This window comes from Cryptomeria japonica, chromosome 10, assembly GCF_030272615.1.
Source record: "Cryptomeria japonica chromosome 10, Sugi_1.0, whole genome shotgun sequence".
Lineage (NCBI taxonomy): Eukaryota > Viridiplantae > Streptophyta > Pinopsida > Cupressales > Cupressaceae > Cryptomeria > Cryptomeria japonica.
This window is the reverse complement of record NC_081414.1, coordinates 374586604-374609408: the sequence shown is the minus strand read 5'-3', so window position 1 is coordinate 374609408 and position 22805 is coordinate 374586604. Positions and strand designations below refer to the sequence as shown.

Sequence of the window (22805 nt, the reverse complement as noted above, 5' to 3'; positions counted from 1 at the left end):
ATGGTTGGTAAGTCCCGTGACCCACCTTAGCAAGGTAACTATATTCATAATTTCTTGTTGGAAGTCACTTCTATAAAATAGTTTGGGCATCTAGGAGATTGATTTATTTACGTGATCCATCCATTTTATATTAACGAGCCTTCTGCATTTATCAATGTCCTCATTTAATTGTTTCTCATCCTCCTCTTTCTTATTGTTCCCAATTCAAGTGTGAAATGGGATATCAATTGAATATATTCTTGATAGATTATTTACTTAGGTCTACAAAGACCCTCCCACCTAATATCACTTGTATTTCTAGGTATCATAGTGTTTGACACATTCTATCACAACTCAAGACACTATAATGAGGTGGGAAATGAAACATCTTTGTCTAAACCATTAAGGACTATTTTTTGGCCCTCATTGTGGCATCCTAGCTTGTAATTCTTTGGTGAAATTCCTTAAGACTCACATAACCCAAATCTATGCCAAATAAAATACCGTAGCCTTCAAATATCTAATATGTAAGGAGGACACCCTTGAATTAAGTCTTTATACTTTTGGCTCAAATTTCATTTAGACCTACAAAACACATAAGATTTTTACATCATAGTTTTCGATATTTATGATTTCCAACTTATTTCATTCCTTATTATTTTATCTTTCAATTGAAAATAAAACTTATATCCATTCACAAATTTATTTTAGTTTATTTGAGTAATTTCATCATTACCATTTTAATTATTAGTTTCAACTAGACCTTCACAAACTTTGAGTTGTAAACTTGACTAGGGTTTCTTCGAATTTTGGGATTTCTTGTTACCCTAACTCATTCATTTTAGTATTTTTATCTTACCAAGAATTAGAATCTGGAAAAGAAAACTACAATTTGAACTAAGGCTTTCTAGGTATTTTACCTATTTGAGTAAATTCAAACCTCTCGTAGATGTGTATGTGGCAAGGATGCTCTAAATTTTGCAATAATAATAATAGCCTACTTAGTCACGAGGTTGCGTGTTATACACTAATATATGCAAAATGTTGGATTTATTTTTTAGCGTTGAAGTTCATCTGTTACCTTTTCCAGAAAAATACAACCAATATAAGGGTAAATTTGACTGCTCATTTAATATTCTCAATGGCACTTAAGATATCTACTTTGGATGCATTTGACTACCATTTACTTTAAATCATTTCCCTGTTCAAATATCTTTATGACTGTATTTGGAGATTTAGGAGTGTTATAAAACTTCTTTTAATGCCGCCTTAGACATCCTTTGACTACCTCTTGGTTTTAAACCAACTTACCACTCCCTGGTCATTGTATAAATTTTTCCACTCACAGTTTTCTAGTTCTGGTCAAACAGCTTAAATCGCACACACTAAGCTTTGATTTCTAGGCTTAAAATTATTAAATACTCAAAGTTGACTGACATTCTCTAGGCTTAATATATTGCTTAGTGTGTGTGGTTTAAGGCTGGTCAATTTTGGCTAGAGAATTTTACTTCAGCCCCGAGTTTGTTTTTGCTATCAGATATAGTAGCATAGGCCTATCTTGATATCTTTTTAGCTGCTACTTAAGAATTGAGGAGTATCTACTTGGCCAAAGTCATCTAAGACATAATTCACACCTTATTTTTTATATCATACTTCAAAGATTCGAACCTTGGTGGATGGTGTAATCAAAGAACATACAATCACTATCGTTAATTGTATTAAAAAATTTGAGCAACTAAACCTTTAATGTCTATTTTGTTTTCTTCTTAACAATATTTGATTTTTTTAATGTTTAATAATAATAGCCTACATATATTAGTGTATAGAACATAGCCTCATGATTGAATAGAATGATTTAAAACACTTTTTCCTATATGCCAGTTTGCCACTCTTATCACATATTAGTACCCTCCACAAAACTAACAAATCTCATCTTCTAAGTCCATATTCATAGTGGGTGACTTTTCATCATCGAATGCAACTTTTGCACTACCTTTTTCTCATTTTCCTCAACATTCAAACACTTTGTGTCCTTTCTTGACACACCTCAAATAGGTTCCTCAAAACAAGTTCTTCCTTATCCTTGCACACCCACTTCTATCCTACTGAGGATGTCCTCCATGATCCCCCTAACTCTATGGTAGGTATCTCATACTCTTTCATTTTTTACTTACACCACTATCTCTACTCCCATGGTTGCTATTGCAATTGCCTCCTTTATTGTTGTGATATCCCACATCATCTTCTTTCTCTTTATAATACTATATTATCCCTTCCTTGACTTCTTGGGATTACTCCCTTTTCACTAAACACCATTTGATTGCTCTAGTCCTTCCTCTCTTCCTCTCTAGGGGTTTTGCTTATCCTCCTACTTCCATATCATCTTCTTCTCTATGATGAGAGCCAATTGCCAGCCTCCCCAAGTGTTTGGATGTTTAGTAACTCCTCCTAGATGGATTCCCTCAGTCCATTATTGTACTTGGGCACTTTCTTATGCCCTTCATCACAATGTTCTAACCGAATTGTCATCCTATAATATTTTTTCACATACTCTTTCACAAATATATCTCCTTGTCACAAATTGTGTAGCTCCATCAACAACTCCAATTGATAATTGGATAAAATGAACTTAGATATCAACTTGTCCACCATCTAGTCCCATTTTGCAATGCTACACTTCCCCATTCTCTTTATTTCCAACTAAACTTCCTTCCACCACATTGTTGCATGGCCTTTTAATTTGGTCTTTGCAAGGTTCACAATGTCATACTGAAAATGTTCTCCCCAAAATGTGATCCAAACTATCAACTCCTTAGGACTTAAATTTTAAAATTAGTTTGGTATGTCCACCCTCATCCTTTTATCAATGCTACAAATGGTTTTCAACTTTCTCTCCTCCTTATCCTCTTTGCTTCCAACTAATTCTATAGAATCTACTTCCATTTCCTCATAATCACTCTCTTTAGCACATGGGTTAGGGTTCCTTTGGTAATCTTTCTCTAAATTACATTCATTCACTTCTTAATTTCCTTTTACATATCACAGATCTCTTTCATTCTTCCTACAACAATAAAGAATCATTTCCCTCTCTTTGATGATAATTTGACAATATGTCATGATCAACATTATATCCATAGTTACCTCTTGCAAATTTCCTCACATATGGTTGACACTCTATTTACAAACCTCTATAGACTATCTCATCTCATGAGCCACATTCATTTCCTACAAAGTATAATTTAGCTTGGTATATTTTCTCATATTATACTTAATCCTTAATTTTTAGCGAACCTCTTCACCTTAATTGATAAATTCACTTTGAAAAGCTATATCAATTAGATTTTCTCACATCGTATCAATGCAAATATTAGATAAACATTTCTTTGATACCATCTGATTTTCTCATGGAAAGAGTATCTTAAAAAGGATTGTCCAATCATGCAACTCACATAATTAAATACATAAAAGAAAAAATAAATACCACAAATAACAACAAATTTACCTTGAGAAAACTCTTACCAAGGAGAACCCTAGCCACCAAAGATCTCAAATTTTTATCAATTTCACCAAGTAATGATTTACCATAATGACTCTCCTCACATACAAAAATAAATAACCACTTATATAGGCTCCCATATGACACTAGATGATCCTTACATGACCCACTCTCCTACTTGTACTCCACATCATACTCCATGTTTCCTCAATCTCCTTTTATTCCTTGCCCCCTTATGGTTTCCCTATTATAACTCCAATACTCTCCTTAATCTTCTATTTTTATTCCTTGCCCCCTTATGGTTTTTCTATTATAACTCCACTACTATCCTTAATCTTCTACTTTATTCTTTCAATTGTCTTAAATATCGTAGTTATACATTTCTTCATCTTCTCAAATAATATATGTTGGTCTTAAGATTGTGCAAAGTTGAAAACCACAGGAAACATGTTGCCAACCTACAATATTATTATTTTTAATGAATTTCAATGGTTTAAGAGTGGTCAATCTCCATGTGGTTCATTAGATGTCTTCCAACTACTCTACACAACTTCCCAAAATATCTTTCCTTTAACACAAACCCAATTTTTTTTCTTTTAAACATATGTGTTAACCTCTATGCACTCATTCTTTTATTATAGAGATGGACTCTTCCAAATCATCCCAAACTTTACTAGAAGACTGATCATTTACACATAGCACTACCACTAAAACTACAACACTAAATGTCTTAATAATATGGTGAAATACATGATTTCTCTTAGATTCTTATCTTTTAGAAAATATAATACAAATTCTGGATGATGTCCTCAAGATTCCCTTATATGACAATGCATACATGCTATTGATATATTATATATAGCCAAATTTAAGTAGAGTATACTATTTACCTATCAATAGTTCAAACCTCAAAAATACATGTTTGCCTAAAACTCATGCATTTATAAATCAATCTTGTGAATTAGCATGATCAAATCTCACCATTTCACATTATAGAATCCAGAATATCTAACTTTACATCATTTTTTTTAGAACATAATATTTGTGTCTTTTTAAAATTTGAAAAGTAAATAAATTAAATTCAGAACAAGATTTCTATTGTCATTTAATATTTTCTTTAATTGAATAAACATAGATAACATTAAATCTATTTTATAAGAAAAGCATTCAATTTAAGGTTAGCGTCAACATATAATCATAATTCATTGTATTGAATTAATAATTATCAAATTAAATAAAAAATATTATTTGTTAATAAATTAAAATCACACCCATTAAGTTAAATTAAATTATTTTATTCATTTTTTTTAATTAATAAATAGATTACACATACCTACAAAAAAGATGGTGAATGTGAAATCACAGCTCAAAAGTTATATGAGATGAATCTTGGAACAAAAAAAAAAGCATAAACACATAATAAATCACATAATAAATCTTAAAGCTGACAAACATTATTAATATGAAATTTATAAATCAAATGATTAAAACTACATGTAGAATTTTGAATTTGTATAAAAATTTAAATCATTAATTACAAATAATATAACTAGAATCACAATATGATTGAAACTTATGATAAATATTCAATAAATTTTTATATCATTCACAATCTTACAAATATATCAAAACCCTACTTTCACACAACTTGATCTACAAACAAAGTATTCAAGACACATAGATACACCTAGAGAGAGCTTTAGAAGGCAAAGAAAATTTGAAAAGAGTGAGTTTGTGGTACACTCATGTTACTAATTTGAAATTGGAATGAATAAGAACTATTTGTAGAAGAAGTTCAAGAAACATGTAATTTGTCATTGCACAAGGGAACTCAGATAATCTTAATTTGTATTTATATTATGCTGATAAAAAATGGTTCTGAATTTGAATGTTCCAGTCATATTCGAAATAAAAATAATTTAAATTTATAACTTAAGCGCAGATTCAATCCAAAAACCATCCAGTGCATTCTATAAGGCTCATACACCTAAAAAAAATTTAATAATAATTTTGCACAATTTTATTAATATATACATAAAAATAATTATCTTATTTAAATATTATCATTTTTATTTTTATATAACAAATTAAAAGTTCTCTCTCAAAATACAAAATCCAATTCATCAAAATCACATCATTAATTATGAGTAATCTTCATATTACTATATAAAAAGAAAACAAATTTACTCATTATATCCTATATAAGATAAACTCTAGGGTTTCAGGTGTATAGTTCCTACTACATATGCTGATCTCTGCTCACAATCCCCTATAATATGGGAACTGTTTCTGCTAAACTCTAAAGGGGATGAGACTCACTTCCCTCATCTCTACAAAATATCTACAATAAAACATAGATATTATAAGCTCTGTGTATAACTAACTGATTTTACATACTATTTTCTTACATATTTATCATCCTGGTCTTCCTGTCTAAGTGCTCATCCTTCACCGATTTGGAATTAACTTGTGTGGGGGTTGTCTGAAAGAAGGAGAAGGATCATATGAACGATAATCCTGACTCTCAAATTCTTTAGACTCCTGCTCCTTTGTTGCTTTTCTACTCATACCTTGATTTTCCATATCCATGGAGTTTTCAGCATTGTCTGTGTTATCATTCCCATGATGGGACATGCTTGCGACTGCAGATGAATGGTTATGAGTACTCTCCTGCAACAATACAAGTATCATCTTAAATTCATTAAGCATTAAGTATCATATTAACTGGATGGATTGAGAATTTTACTGGGTCAGTATATATACCTTAGATTTTGCATCAGAGTGCAGATCAGACTTCAAACACTGTCTACCTGTTTTTCACACCAGTACATCAACATGTCAAAATTCTTGATACAATTTAGAACTAGAACCATATATATCTATGGATGGAACTTATGTCACAGTATAGATCTATGAGATTGACATTTTGTGTTAGTATAATACAAGAAAATGTGAGATCATTTACCTGCACAACTTGATGATTCAGCAAGCAGCAAAGAGCTGAAAATGATGAGTCCAATTAGTGCAACCCCAACTCCAAACTTCATTTCCTTGGACAATAAACCCTTTCACTTTTGATCTTGAGCCACCCTTCTGTTCATCTATTAGTACACAATTATCTATTCTCTTCTCTTGCTTTCAGTTTGATGATAGATCACATAGTATAATCTGAAACGTACATTGTCAAAAAAAAATTATTCATACAGTTTACTCCTGAAATCTGCAAGCTTACACTTTTTCAACCACCACTTAAGATAAATATCAGAGTATAGATCTATAAGATTGACATTTTGTGTCAGTGTAATACAAAGGAATGTCAGATCATTTACCTGCACAACTTGAGGACTCAGCTACCAGAAAGAACTGAAAATGGTGAACCCAATTATTGCAACCCCAACTCCAAACTTCATTGCCTTGGACAACAAACCCTTTCACTTTTGATCTTGAGCCACCCTTTTGTTCATCTATTAGTCAGCTGGTCTGTTACATGACTATCTGTTCTCTTCTCTTGTTTATTAGCTTGATGATGGATTACATAGTGTGATCTGAAACGTTGAAATGTTCATAAAAAAATTTACTCACCTTCTTTTCATTTTTAGCCACCAGTTGAGATATATGGTCAAGCCTCTCTTTTCATTCCTGAGGAGTTTGCATTCATTCTTGGGTATGACTCTCAAAGAAAGAAGAACCCATATTCCAAAAAAAAAATGAGTAGAGAAGATTTATAGCTGATACGAATGATGAGTTTATGCCTGGGATTTAGCTAGGAGAATGATGATATACAACAATCAGTATCAACTATTTCTTGATTGCAAACAGCAGCATGAAAAAAGAGCTGATTCCTGAGTGGAAAATTGTGCTATGCCATGATGGTATTAGTGCTTATAAAAGCTGGCTCAATATTCTATCTACTGTAGCCATTAACATCTCCATTTGATAAGGCGTATTCATTACTCATCTTCAATGGCGTCAGCATCACTCTCATTTTCATCTTCTCTTTTTGTACATCTTTTCATCTGGATTTTAAAAGCAATACCCAGCAAATTGGGTCCTCACTTTTCTTCTAGTCTTGTGCACACCACTAACACAATACAGTATTCACTTTTCCTGCATTATATCCCAAAGATAATTATGTGCACTTGCAAAGGAAATAGTTATATAACTTTATTATAGATTAAAAACACTTGGTGGCTGTCTATTACCAGCTTAGTTGATTGCAACTGAAATCATATAAATATGTTAGTGCTTCCCTTATTTGTGCTCATTCTCTTGATTGTCAGCATGCCCCACTCACTGTCATATTCCTGCTAATTGTCTTCATCCTCAACATGACCCACTCACTGTCTTGTCTATACTATACACCATTTGGCTTTTCCCATACTCTGATTTTTTTTAAATGGGGTGATCTTTGTGGCCCAAACAGTATTATTCGAATCCTTTTGCTTTTCTTGCTGGAACATGAGATTGGAAGGCATAATTATTCAATGGAGCAAGCATTAATTATTATTCTAGTATTTTGCGGTGATAATGCATGTCTAAGAGATTGAGACATGAAAAGTAAGCGAGAGGACAATAGTGGAGAACAATCAAGAGCTCATGCCATACAAATAATAAATTTCTACAACACTCAAAGTCAAAAAGGAGGATTGTACGTGGTACGTAACTTTGATTTTAGGGCTCGGTGTGGGAATTGAATTGATTATATGGAACATTAGAGTAGAGTATGATGTAGACATTAAGATTGCCAATAATTATATGGAACATTAGGAGTAGAGTATGATGCAGACATTAAGATTGCTAATATAAATGATTTGAAATTAATGTTATTAAGAATTATGGTATTAGAAGACAAGATCTAGAGGGATAATTGAATGGTAAGTAGTTGGGGAAAGCAAAGCATGCTCAAAACATTATAATTGATAGGTAGGGGTATAAAAATTCAATTTGTTTTGGCTCCATCTTAAAAAGAAAAATAGTTATTCTTTTTTTTCTCAATTTCTTAGTTGTAAGTCTAACTTGTGTCTTATATATCTATGTTGTGGAAGGTAGTTCAATTCGGGTATAATAGTCCACCTAGGGAATAATATGAATATATCTTTAGGTTTTATTAATTGGTAGCAAATGAGTGAGTTAACAAGAAAGGAGATTTAAAATAATTTGATTGGATTCTTTAATATATTCAAATTTGTTTCAAGATATCAAAATCACATTAACAGTCACCAATAGTTTGAATAGTATGATATAAGTTAGAGGAAGTGTACCAATAGTTGTTATAGCTAGCTTCACACACCTACAGATTCAAATGATACATCAGATTTTGACTTTTTTCTTTTTTTTTTTTTTGTCTCCATATGTGACTTAATTGCTTATAGTTATTGTTATGTCTTCTTGGTAGTAAATGACACACATTGTGGGATCCATCATGCGTGCAAGGGTAAAAAAAATGGTCATTTCAAAGTGTCAATTGATGCCTACTTAAAGATGACCCAATAAAGTTGCCGATATTTATGCACAAATGTGGCAATAGTTATGTGCTATGAGTACCAAAAAAGTTGCACAACTCCAATTAAAGTCCAAAAGTTCTAACTACTAGGGGTAAAGTGGGTGGGAATTGGTATGTATGAAATTTATTAATGGGCTTTTAGTTATCACCTTTTTGGTTTCTTTAAAGTTAGTAATTGGGGGGTTGGCTGAGTAAGGAGTGAACGGTAATTGGAACATGGGCAGTAATCGGTGCTCTTCTCTTATTGAACTCATGATCAATTGTATTTTTTATGGAAATTTTTTAACTATATTTATGTTGACTATGAAACAATTGAAAGTTGATGGCACAACTAATTCTTTTCATATCACCTTTTCATTCTATCCATTGTCCCATTTCATAATGACATTATTTTGTCTTTAGATTGTCAATTCAATTAGAGGTATCCATGCAAAAATGGAAGAAAAAGATGTAGGAAAAGTTGTTAATTTTGTGGATCAGAATTAAAATTTATCTTCTTCTATGTATTATCTATCACTGAATTGTTGTATAAATCTAATTGTCTTCTTTTATGTTGCAGGAGAGGAGGAGCATTTTTATTTCAATGTCCATTCTCACACATTTCATTTGTTATATGTAGTGGGTTGGGTACGGTCAAGCGATGCCTTGACCGGCCATGTCTTTTAGACATGGCCAATCAAGACATCACTTGATCGTGCCACCTCACGATAATAAATTTTTGAATGGGAGACTTCATTTATCTCTCATTCAATCATTTATCTTACCGAGGCTATCATGCATTAACAAAAGTAATGACAACATTGTCTAAAATCTATAAGCCTAAGAAGTTTGTCATTCAAGAAATTCATGATTTAGATAAATATACCTTGGATCAGCTCTATAGATTGCTTTCTTCCTTTGAGATTACAAAACTTGGTGAGTAGCGCAATGAGAAGAAGGAAATAGCATTCAAAGTTACCAAGAAGATTGAAGATGAACTCAAATCAAGCAATGTCAATGGTATGAATGGTGTGGAAGCAAATTTTGTGAGAAGACTAAAGAAAGGATCTAGAAAATGCAAGGGTAAGTTGCCCTTTAAATGTTTTAATTGTGGAAGAATTGATCATTATGCTTCTAGATGTACTTTCAAGGAGGATAACTATAAGAAGTTAGATGTGTTGGAATCAAGGAACACTAAGAGGAAGGGGGGGGTGTGAATCAATGTTCTACCAAAAAATAAATTATCAAACTTATTCTCAGACCACCGAAAGCATATGCAAGAAAGTAAAATGTAGAAACACAAGATAATCAACCACAAAATCATAACACCAGGATTTTTACATGGAAACCCGAAAAGGAAAAAACCACGGTGGGATTGGAATCCACAATATTCATATATTGTGGTCAGGAGTACATAAATATTACATAAGGGGAATGCACTTGCATTCAGGCACATTGCCTAGAACCAAAGATTCAATTATAATATGGAAATCTCACTGACTTACAAATCAACTACAATTGTTGAACTCTAAAATAGCATCAAACAATACCTGGATGAGTTCTAGTTAAGTGCAGAAAGTCTGACTTTAACACCTTTGTGACTCTGCTCTATTCTGCTTCTTAGTCAGCTACCGGATCAAGAATGCACACGTGAAACTGTACCAAAAAGGTTTCTCAATCACAACTCGCTCATACAATCATCCAAAAAGATCTTCTACATTGGTCATATATATCTGTAATCACAAAATAAGACATCCATCAAGTCGGCCAAACACAATATGAAATGTAGCGTGTAATCGAGTGTCGGCTTAGACCAGATCACAAAAACATATGTGGATCAACCAAATTTAATATCCAAATGATTTCTATATGTTGGCCCTATCATTTCATGCATGAATCTAACCACCACAATCATCGCAAAGATTCTGGACCAAAAGTGCTCTGCTTATCTTGAAATACCAGAGACGGATTACCAGATCACTTCCTCTACCGGTTACCAGGAACCATGACTACTGGATAGGATTTCCAAGGAGAGTTTCCATCAATGACAACCATAATCCATTATCCATGTATTACAATCCATCGGATGAGTGTCAATTGCCAACAATCTCCCCCTTTGGTATTGATGGAAGCACTCATGAAAAATGACTAAGTGTTGAAACCTGTATGCCGGATCAAAATTTCTAAGGCTCCCCCTTAGATCAAAAACTCAAAAACTTGTATCGTTATGTACATTTTTCACTCTACTCTCCCCCTTTGATAGCAATGCCAAAGATGGGGTGTTGCACAAAAACTTATATACAGGGGTATATATCGGATACTCTATACATACTTGAAGATATCTGCAAAAATGGTCTTCAAAAATCCTAAGTGGATATCCCACCCATTCTTCAAGATGTCCAAAACTGTAATGAAGGCACTAAAAACATAGGCATAGATCTCTACATCTTTCAATTCTGATGGAACCGATTGAGCCATTCTCTTCAAGCAATCAACTTTATTGGTCAACATGGTGTCCATCCAGGGAGCAATAAGGTTCCAAAGCTCACTAACCCGCCTTAGAATCATGCCCTTTTCTGAGTTTAGGCTCGAGATTTGATTAGTTAGAGCCATCACCTGACCTTCTATACTACTGACAAGGGTAACAATGGAATCAAATGACTGACATATACTAACAAGCTTGCCTTGGCAAACACTGATCTACTTATCTATATCCAAGGTGAATTTGGGAAATATAAGGCATGACTTGTATATCTTCCCTCCTTCACTCAATGCCTCAGAGATAGTCTGCAGTCCTTTGTTCAACCTAACTCTGACATCTTCAATCATCTTCCAGAATGTCTGCATACACACCTCCTTAAATTTGTCCAATACTTTCTTGGTGGTTTCCTTTTCTAATGATTCAAAATTGGTATTGATGTTATCAAGATTAACTATAAGAGCTTGTCAGAGGGGTTGGGGTTTGGATCTAGTTGCAATTCGGGTACCACCTTTTGCAAAACACTCACATCTACATCTCAATCAGCTTCTTGTCCTGAGTCTCGGATTTGACCAAGTCCTGACTAGCTTGAGCCTAGACTGGTGGAGCAACCATCAGCCTTCTAGTCCGAGACATCTGTCCAATGTCAAGCGGTTTATCAAAATTAATGGAGATCTGCGAGAGAACTCTTTTCCCTTTGTCCTTTGGATTGTCAATTGCCATGATTACCAAGACATTGTCAGTTTTCTACTTTCCCTTATCGACCTCCTCTTCCTTCTCATGTGCTTTGTCCTTCTCTTCTTCTCTTTTTCTTGCATCTTGTTCCTACTCAGTAAGAACTTCTTCTTTATCCTTTTCTTGTGCACTAGTGTCACCACTTGGTGCAGTAACATATTTAGGTGTCTCTTTGGCCTCTTCAACCTTCTTCACCATCTCTAGGTGGACAACCAAAGGATTTTGACCCCCTGTTGCATCAAAGGTTGTATTGGCTTGGTCTACCAAATGAGAAGTATCTTCTTTTTGTGATTCATCATCATTGATTGACACCTAATTGTTCTTTAGGAACCTTTTCCATATTTCTTTAGTTTATTTTCTTACTTCCTCTACCCTATCAACTATGAGCCTGTTTACTCTATTTTTGCTTCTGAATTCTTTCTCATTGGCCAACTCCAAGAGTCTGTCAACTTCTTCTTGAGAAATGAATGCATTGATATTGATCAATTCATGTTCTTTCATTTCTTTATCTAATCTTCTTGCAGTTAGCCTTCTAGCATCAAGAATATTATATAAATCTTTCAGAATACTGCGTTTTAACTCAATTAATGACTTGTTGAAGTTATGCAAATGCAATACAACAAATTCCCTTTGATCATTTTCATCAAAATTATCATAGTATGCATTGATATTATTCATATTACCATCCTTAACTATTTCATCAGTCAATTCTTTTGCAGTTAATGGAGGAATAAAGGTATATTTACCTTCCACCTTGCCCGATTCAAGATCCTTATCAAACTCTATCCTTAGCCTTCTTCCTCTTTTAGACCTGCCAGTTAGAGAGGGTTCTGATTGTGTTTTCTTACTCAATTGAGTACCACTGGACTGTGGTTTCCTAATTACTCTAAAAAATTCTCCTTTCTTCTTTGCTTTCTCTACTTCCTCATCTGACTCAGTCTTGGATGCAACAGGAGATACAACTACATAGGTTCTTTTTGGTTTCTCCTTTTGCTTCAACACTCCTTTTCTAGATGAGCTTTGATTTGTTGATGACTTCACCAGAGTGGGAGAAGACTTAGTCTCCTTAGGCTTTGACTGGGAGGTAACTGGTTCAGTCTTAGGCTTCTTTGCTTCCATCTATGCTTTCTCCTTAGCCTTCCTAATAGCTTCTTTGGTAAACCCCATCTATTCTGCCACAACCTTAGCCATTTTTGTTACTTTTCTCTTCCTTTTTGGCTGAGTGAACTTCTTGTGTAACTCCATATATTTTTATTTGAATGTGCCAAATTTCTCTTCAGAAGGCTCAACCAGTTTTCTCAAAAGATGTTGAGCATAGCCTTCAAGGTTTGAGCATCAACCTCATAACCCATCGGTATTATCCAAACTGTTCTTGGTTCTACTGCCTCCATATGACACTAGTCCTTGTTGACTATGAAGGAGATAGTGTCTGCATATTTTTTTACCACTTCCTTATAAATTCTTACTCTATTCTTCATTATGCCTTGGAAGGTTTTGAAGAAACTCAACAGGGAAGCTATCCGATTCTCTCTATTTCCCAATATCCGCAAACCTTGTTTGATCAAAATTGCTATCGATAAGTCATATTGCCATTGGACTCTTCCTATGTTGGGGATCTCATTCATGAAGTACAGTGCAAGATGAACAATCAAAGAACCAAATTTCAAGACATTATTCTTGTCTATTTTTATTTTCTTTAAGTTGCCCAGGAGCTCTTCAAGAAGAACTGTGCACAAATCATACTGCATGTCCTCTTTTACCATATGATAAGCTACATATATTGTTGTACCAGAGACAAAATTCAATTTTCTAGACTGATAAAATTTGTATCCAATAATCATCGATGCAAATCTTACATCACGCTCCAAGATATCATCAATTGTCATTGATTTGTTGTCAAATTGAGCACCAGTTAGCTTTGTGACAGTTGGGTTTGTCACCTTCCTCTAATTAGGTTTTCCACCGGTTTGATTTAGGCATGTAACTGCATGGATTGTCTGCTTGGTTATCTCGTACAGTCTGTCCAACCATATGAATTTATCGTGGACACAACTCAAAATGTATCTTACCCATTCATCATCATCGAATGTCAGGAAGTGAACAAACTGCATGAAACCCTTCCTCAACAATTGTGCATATTCCGGTTTGGGATTTCCAACTTCATCCATTATGTGTCCAGTGTAGAGGGTTAAGATGTCTTTATTTCTAGTTTCCTCAATTGAAAAGTGAATGCATGCCCTAACATCATCAGCATGCAAAACTTCATAGGGAATAGGCAAAAAAACACCATTGGGATCATCCTCAATAGAATTAAATGGGTGTCTTTTGATTTGTGGCCTTGCTCGCTCAGAAACTTCTACTACCAAAGGTGTATCAACAGAAGAAGACACCATTTTGAGAAGTTTAGGGTTTAAACACTTCAGTAAATACCTTTTTCTTCTGTCAGATGCACAAGAACTCCTTGTTGGATGAATTCAAGCCTTCTGATCGCCTTGGAAAGTGGTTCGCCTTGCTCTGTAGTCTCAACTTTTCGTTCACAATGTGAGAAATGATTCACATTTCACCCTTTTTAACTTTGTAAACCCTAACTTTAAGTTAAAATAAATGCAACTGTAAAGTTCAATTGGATGTCCACTTCAGCACAATCTATTTCACCAGATTCCAAAATCGATATGTGGTGAATTCTGGATAATTTCTCTAGGGGGTTCTACAAGATTGTGCATGAAGATGCCACCCCCCCTTAAGGATAAATGCCTTAGTTACCGGATGAAGATCCTGCACCGAATTCAGGTGCAGATCCATTGTCTGTCTTGGATTCATGTTTTCTAACCCACATCTTCTCATGCTTGTTTCGGATATCTTCTAACTTTGCCTTGCCTTTCTCACCTGATTTCCCTTTGTTTACTGGAGCATTGTTCTTGATTCTGTAGAATTTAACAATGTGACCGGTTTTGTTGCATGCACGAAAGACAATATTTCTCTACATAGGTCTAAAATTCATCTGATTTGGTCTCACCCTGCATTGGTTAGAGATATGTCCAAACATCCCACAAGCATAATAGCTCTTGTTCAAAAAATTGTTCAACACTGCTCTGCACATGTTTAACTTGTGACTAAAATTATTGCATATGAAACACTGACTAGTAAAAGTAGGACCATTGTTAATATTGCTCATTCCATTATTCATCCTACTTCTACATTGATTTGTCATATAACCAAATTTATTGCAAGTGAAACATCTACCATTGCTCGTTTATGTGCATTAGGCTGTCTTAACGAAGGATTCTTGCTCTTCTTATGATTAGGCTTTGTATTTCTCTGTCCAAGACCAAAGGATTCTCCTTTCTCAAATCCAAGTCCTCTCATGTCTTTACAATGTCTTTGACTTTCTAGCATCTCATCAAGCCTTGCTGAGCTAGCATTGAATTTGTTTTTGTATTCATTTGCAGTAGCAAGTTCATCTCTTAGGGCAACAATCTATCTCTCAAGTTCTTGACCATTATTCCTTGATTATGTCAACTCAAGATTCAACTAATCATTATCATAGGTAAGCCTGAAGCATTCATCTGATCTGTCCTTCAATTATTGAGACAAACTTTATTCATTCTTCTTCTGGTCTTCAATCTTCTTAGTCAACTTCATCACAATGGATTCCATCTCATTCTTCAATCCAATATTCTCTCAAGCAAGCTTATCACATTCATCAACTTTATCCTAATTTTCCATGCTTTCTTCTTTCTCCTTTAGCTTGTCCATCAGCTCTTTCCTCTTGTCCCTTGAAGTGTTTACTTGAGTTTTTAAATCTTTAATGGAGTCTTCTGTTGCATCCAAGTTTCTCTTTAAGGAACTTATTTCATTTCTTGTTGCATCAAGATCCTTAAGTGCCACACAAAGTTATCTCTACAAATCGAAATCCATTGATTCAATCTCCCGGACCTTCCTCAAGTTGTTAGGCTTCCTCAGAGGAACTAGGCTCTGATACCATTTGTTGGAATCAAAGAACACTAAGAGAGGGGGGGGGGGGGTGTGAATCAGTGTTCTACCAGAAAATAAATTATCAAACTTATTCTTAGACCACCAAAAGCATATGCAAGAAAGTAAAATACAAAAACACAAAATAATCATAACACTAGGATTTTTTACGTGGAAACCCAGAAAGGGAAAAACCATGATGGGATTGGAACCCACAATATTCATATACTGTGATCAGGAGTGCATGAATATTACATAAGGGGAGTGCACTTGCATTCAGGCATATTTCTTAGAACTAATGGTTTAATTACAATATGGAAGTCTCACTGACTTATAGATCAATTACAATGATAACTACAATTGTTGAACTCCAAAATAGCATCAAACAATGTTTGGATGAGTTCCAATTAAGTGGAGAAAGTCTGGCTGTAACACCTTTTCTACACTGCTCTATTCTAGTTCTTAGTCAGCTACTGGATCAAGAATGTGCATGTGAAACTGCGCCAAAAATGTTTCTTGATCACAACTCACTCATACAATCATCCAAAAAGATCTTCTACATCAATCATATATATCCACAATCATAAAATAAGACATTCATCAAGTCGGTCAAGTGCAATATGCAATGTAGCGTGTAACCGGGTGTCGGCTTAGACCGGATCACAAAAACATATGTGGATCACCCAAATAATGTCCAAATGATTTCTATATATTGGCCCTATCATCCCATGCATGAATCTAACCACCACAATCACCACAAAGATTCTAGACCAAAAGTGCTATGCCTATCCTAAAATACCAGAGACAGATTACAAGATCACTTCCTCTACTGGTTACCAAAAACCATGACTACTGGATAGGATTTCCAAGGAGAGTTGCCATCAATGACAACCCTAATCCATTATCCATGCATTAGAATCCATCGGATGAGTGTCAATTGCCAACAAGATGATGATAACAAGAGAAAAGATAATTATAAGAGAGATGATAGAAATAAAATAGTAGATGATAGAGACAAGTGTAAAAGGAGTTATTGTTCAATGGAGACCTACTCTTCCGAAGATGTAGATGGTAATGACTTAAATAAAGAATCATTATTTTTAGCCATAGAAGAAAATGATAGTGAAAGGTTAGATATTCCACATAATGAGAATAACAATGAAAGTTCAATGACTAAGAATACTACACTACATGCAAAGGTGGAACCTAAATCTTGGATAATTGATTCTGAATTCTCAAATCATATGACAGGTGACAGAAAGAAGTTCATAGACATTGAAAAGTATGATAGTGGATCAGTAAAGTTTTCTAGTGAGGAGGCTACACTAATTTGTGTTAAAGGAACCATAACTATTGATGGTAAGCATAAGATAGATGATGTTTATTATGTTAAAGGTTTGAGATGTATAATCTTTTGAGTGTGAGTCAGATGTGCAATATATGCTACAAGCTTATATTTCATGAGTCTGAATGTGAGACCAAAAAAGGAGGTTCTAGAAGATTGGTTGCAGAAGGGATAAGAACAAATAGGAATGTTTATTATATGTGAAGGAAAATAGACCTGAAGTGGATGTTTGTTGGTGCAAAGCAATGAATGTTGGTTATGGCACAAAAGGTTGGGACATGTTAAATTTGACGACATGGTGAAGATTAGTTCAACTCATGCTATGAGATATGTACCAGGGATTATCAAACCTGCTACTATAGTATGCAAGAGATGCCAGTTTGGAAAGCAGACAAATAATAAATTCAAAAATAAGGAATATTCTACTATAAGGCCCTTGGAGTTGATGTATATAGACCTATGCAGACCTACAAGGAAAAGATGATTAAATCCAGTGAAAGGTATTTTATGTAGCTTATTGATTATTATTATAGAATGACATGGGTTAGTTTTTTAAGGGAGAAGTTTGAGGCATTTAATAAATTTAAGATATCCAAATCTATAGTTGAAAATCAAGTAGATGCTAAGATCAAATGTTTAAGGTATGATAGAGGAGGAGAATTTACATAAAATGAATTTGATAAATTTTGTGAAGAATTGTTGGCAAGAGACACTGCATATATGATCAGACGTTATCATTCATGGTAACTGATATCAGAAATCCCATCCGTAGTTCATGATTTGTTCATACCGGAAGTGTGATTGAGATTTGGTGAGGTTCGATGAGATAGAACAAGACATGTGGTAGTATGTAGTATCTTGGTTGGCGTTTCATTAGTGTTGAATATTTTGTGTTACGGATCTCCGGAAGCATCATGGATGTGTTATCTACTATATTACAAGTTTGTGGCCTCCGGTGATAATTCTTTAGTGATTTGGAAGGTTTGGTATGCAGGTTTTTGGGTAGAACAATGTTCATTGGCAGTCTCGTGTGGATAATCATTATGCGGATTATGTGGATCGGTTTTGATGGTTGTAATTGTGTTTGAGAATGATTAGCTGACATATGGGAGGCATGTGGACAATTATTTTTGTTCTGCATATGCATTTGAGTTCGAATTGAGCCGACTTGGCATACACGTTTCATTTGTGTGTTATGCGTTTTTGGGTCAACATGTAGAAGACATAATTTGATGTTGTGGATATAAAATATTTAATGATGTGATCATTTTGGGTATTGGTGGTTGTGTGGAAAGTATTTGTGAGTGATTGTGCGTAGTTTCACATGTGCAAGTAAAGGATTTCTACTCTGGAATATAGCAGAACAGAGTAGTATAGCAGAGCAGAGTAAGATTATGTGTTTTGTGCTTAACCGCAACTATACTTTGGCATTGTTTGATGCTATTCAATAGTTCAAACCTTCTTGTAATATTTTGCAATCATTTTGTAAGGTAGTGAGCCTTCTAGGGTTTTAGCCCTTATTTTAATTTGAGCAACAAGCTCTAGGCAGTGTCCTTGAATGCATGTGCATTCCCCTTATGTAATATTTTTATACTTCTAACAAAGTATATTAATATTGTGGGTCTCAATCCCACTGTGGTTAATCGGGTTTCCACGTAGAAATCCTAGTGTTATGGTATTGTAGATATTTTCTTTATGTGTTTGCATATTTCTTTTGTTCATTTGCATTAAGTGGTTGAAGAATCAGATTAATATTGTTAAAGTGCAAAACACTGGTTCACCCCCCTCTCAGTGTTCCTTGATTCCAACAAGAAAATGATATTAGAATACAATTATCTACACCTAGGACTCCTCAATAAAATGGAATTGTTGAGAGGAAGAATATGACCGTTGTTGATATGTCTAAAACTATGTTGAAAGATGCTAACCTAGCTAATGTGTATTGGAAAGAAGCTATGCATACTATTGTGTATATTCTTAACATAGTACAAGTAAGAATGAATCATACAAAGACACCTAATGAGCTATGGCATGGAAGATCACATACTATCGAGTATTTCAGAATATTTGGAAGCAAGTGCTACATGAGAAGAGATGACGAAGACTTGGGAAATTTTAATGTGAGATCAAATGAAGGAATATTCTTGGGATACTCTAAAAAGAGAAAGGCTCACTAGCATTACAATAAGAGGCTAAAATAATATTGGAAAGTATGAATGTCAAAGTGAGTGAAGAATGGAATCATATTGCACCTGAACCCGAGGTTGAGATAGAGGATGGTATTGTTGTTGTGGAAGAGAATGAAGTTCTAGAACACTGATTCACCCCCCTCTCTTAGTGTTCCTTGATTCCAACAATTGGTATTAGAGCCTAGTTCCTCTAAGGAGCCTAACAGCTTGAGGAAGGTCCAAGATATTGAATCAATGGATTTCGGTTTGTAGAGACAACTTTGTGTGGCACTTAAGGATATTGATGCAACAAGAATTGAAATAAGTTCCTTAAAGAGAAAATTGGATGCAACAGAAGACTTCATTAAAGATTTAAAAGATCAAGTAAACACTTCAAGGGACAAGAGAAAAGAGCTGATGGACAAGCTGAATGAGAAAGAAGATCAAAGCATGTAAAATCAGTATGAAGCTAATGAATGTGATAAGCTTGCTAGAGAGAATATTGTATTGAAGAATGAGATGCAATCCATTGTGATGAAGCTGACTAAGAAGATTGAAGATTGGAAGAAGAATGAAGAAAGTTTGGCTTAATCATTGAAGGACATATCAGATGAATGCTTTAGGCTTACCTATGAGAATGATAAGTTGAATCTTGAGTTGACACAATCAAGGAATAATGGTCAAGAACTTGAGAGACAAATTATTTCCCTAAGAGATGAACTTGCTACTGCAAATGAACCTGAGGTTGAGATAGAGAATGGTATTGTTGTTGTGGAAGAGAATGAAGTTCTAGAAGACAAATACAAAAGAGAAGGAACCTAAACAAGCACCAGCTAAGACACCTGCAAAGTATGTGTAGTTCAAAACCATTCAAAAAATCATATCAGTAAATACAAAGACAAAGTAGTTTAGACAAGAAGAAGACCTGTTGAGACTAGTGAATAAGCAAATTTCTATTTTTTTGTCTTAGGTGGAGCCAAAAAAAAACTTGGAAGCTAGAAAAATGAAGGTCGGATGAAATCTATGGAAGAGGAGCTAAATCAAATTGAAAAGAATCAAACATGGGTATTGGTACCTAGATCGATGGGCAAGAATGTGATAGGAACAAAGTGGGTGTTCCAAAATAAGTTGAATGAAGATGGAAAGGTCACAAGGAACAAGGAAAGATTGGTTAGTAAAGGTTATTCACAAGTTGAATGTATAGACTTTGAAAAGACTTTTGCTCCAGTAGCTAGGATGGAAGCTATAAGGGTGTTTCTTGAGTTTGTTGCATATAAGAAATTTAAGGTATATCAAATGAATGTCAAGTCAACATTCTTGAATGGAGAACTTGAAGAAGAGGTGTATACTAAATAATCAGATGGGTTTAAGTTGTTAGAAGATCCAAATATGGTCTGCAAACTTGAGAAGGAACTTTATGGACTCAATCAAGCTCCCAGAGCTTGGTATGAAAGGTTGGATAGATATATGTTGCAATATTAGAACTTCAAGATAGGTACAACAAATAGTCATGTTTATTTCAAAATTGAAGGTGATAAACTATTAATAGTTGGTGTGTATGTCGATGATATCATTTTTGGAGGTGATGATAGTATTTGTAATAGTTTTGCTAAAGAAATGTAAAAAGAATTTGAGATCTCAGTGGTTGGTGAGTTATCATTTTTCCTTGGTCTTCAAGTGACATAGTCAAAAGAAGGTATTTTAATTTCTCAGACCAAGTATATCAAGGAGATGTTGAAGAAGTTTGGTGTGGACGATTGTAAACCAGTCGAAACTCCTATGATTACTGGTTGTAATCTAATTAAGGATGATGGATCTTCGGAATTTGATAAGAACAATATAGGTTTATGATTGTCTAGGATTATTGTATTTAATTTATTCAAGATTAGATAATATGCATGTTGTCTATTTGGTTGCCAAATATCAAGCTAATCCAAAGCGATCTCATGATCAAGAAGTGAAAAGGATATTCAAATATTTGAAAGAGACTCTGGATTTTGGTTTATGGTACAAGAATAATGATGTCTTTACTTTGAAGGCATACACAGATGCTAATTGAGCCAAATGTGTTGATGATAGAAGAAGTACAAGTGGTGGTATAATTTTTTTGGGAGATAGATTGGTCTCTTGGTTGAGTAAAAAGCAAGATTTGGTATCATTATCTATTGTAGAGGTAGAATATATTCTAGAAACATCTTGCTACACTCAATTCATGTGGGTGAAGAAAAGTCTCAAAGATATCAAGGTAATGTATGATGAGGCAATTCCTATTATGTGTGACAATACAATTGCAATTAACATTTCAAGGAATCTGATAATGTATTCAAGAACTAAACACATTTCTATCTAGTACCATTTCTAAAAAGAGAAGGTTCCAAAGAAGGAAGTCATATTAGAGTATGTTCCTACATTAAAGGATCATATTGCAAACATCTTTACCATGACACTGGCAAAGGATACCCTTAGTATCTCTAGAAAAAGTTCGGAGTCATTTTCCCTCCTTCTTCAAACTAGATGCATAGAAGTGGTGCATCTTCCCAGGGAGAGACATATAGATTACCTTTTGTCTCTTGGATTGATGTGGTGGCTACTCTCAGGGAAAGCGGTGAAGGTTGTGGTTATCCCTGTCAGAGGGAGTGTTGTAGGTATCAGACTTTTACTCGAAAAGGGGGGAGAAATTCTTTACAGTTGGAGAGGAAGTTAGCATTTGTAGGTGCTCTTTGTCCTTGATCTCAAAGGGAAAGAAAGAGGTACAATAAGTGTGGGAGAGAGATATAGTTGTCATGAGTCTATTGTTTATTAGTGGCACAAGTGTTGCCATCAATAATAAAGGGGGAGATTGTTGGAAACTTGAGTTGTGTTGCTTATGTTGTCATTGATGTCAACCTATTTGGTGTTGTCATTAATGCCACTATGTGTGGTGCGGATGTTGTAGATACTCCAAAAATGAGTATTCATTTATTGTTATGTTGTTTGGTGGTGATGTTGAGCTAGTATGAGGTGTTTTTGGAAGGCTACACTAGTGGAAGTAACAATATGTAGGAAACATCATTTGAATTCCTTCATGGAAGAATGTTTTTCATTCCTTTGGTTCTCAATGTTCATGGCCTATAGTTCAAGATAAAATGCTTATGTCATGTGGATGTTGC

General features: G+C 34.4%; 1 protein-coding gene across 3 annotated transcripts; it reads right to left on the bottom strand.

The window, feature by feature from the left end:
- Nucleotides 1-5594: 5594 nt before the first annotated feature.
- Nucleotides 5595-7465, bottom strand: LOC131077478 (uncharacterized). 3 transcript variants are annotated; one of them, XM_058014966.1, is made up of 5 exons: nucleotides 7058-7465; nucleotides 6805-6970; nucleotides 6441-6643; nucleotides 6239-6285; nucleotides 5595-6145 (listed from the first exon to the last, which is right to left on the bottom strand). In XM_058014966.1, exons 3-5 carry the CDS (start codon nucleotides 6520-6522, stop codon nucleotides 5924-5926), a joined length of 351 nt encoding a protein of 116 aa, XP_057870949.1. In that variant the 5' UTR covers nucleotides 6523-6643; nucleotides 6805-6970; nucleotides 7058-7465; the 3' UTR covers nucleotides 5595-5923. The 3 variants fall into 3 exon arrangements, with proteins under 3 accessions (XP_057870949.1, XP_057870950.1, XP_057870951.1); XM_058014967.1 differs by having other exon boundaries at nucleotides 6441-6576; nucleotides 6805-7465; XM_058014968.1 differs by having other exon boundaries at nucleotides 6441-6568; nucleotides 6805-7465.
- Between the last annotated feature and the right edge of the window lie 15340 nt (nucleotides 7466-22805).

Excerpts from the sequence above, each read along its gene's own strand:
- LOC131077478 (XM_058014967.1), bottom strand. The coding sequence starts at position 6,522 with ATGAAGTTTGGAGTTGGGGTTGCACTAATTGGACTCATCATTTTCAGC. Across the intron at positions 6,286-6,440 it reads TGAATCATCAAGTTGTGCAG|GTAGACAGTGTTTGAAGTCT; the intron begins GTAAATGATCTC and ends TGTGAAAAACAG. Across the intron at positions 6,146-6,238 it reads ACTCTGATGCAAAATCTAAG|GAGAGTACTCATAACCATTC; the intron begins GTATATATACTG and ends GTATTGTTGCAG.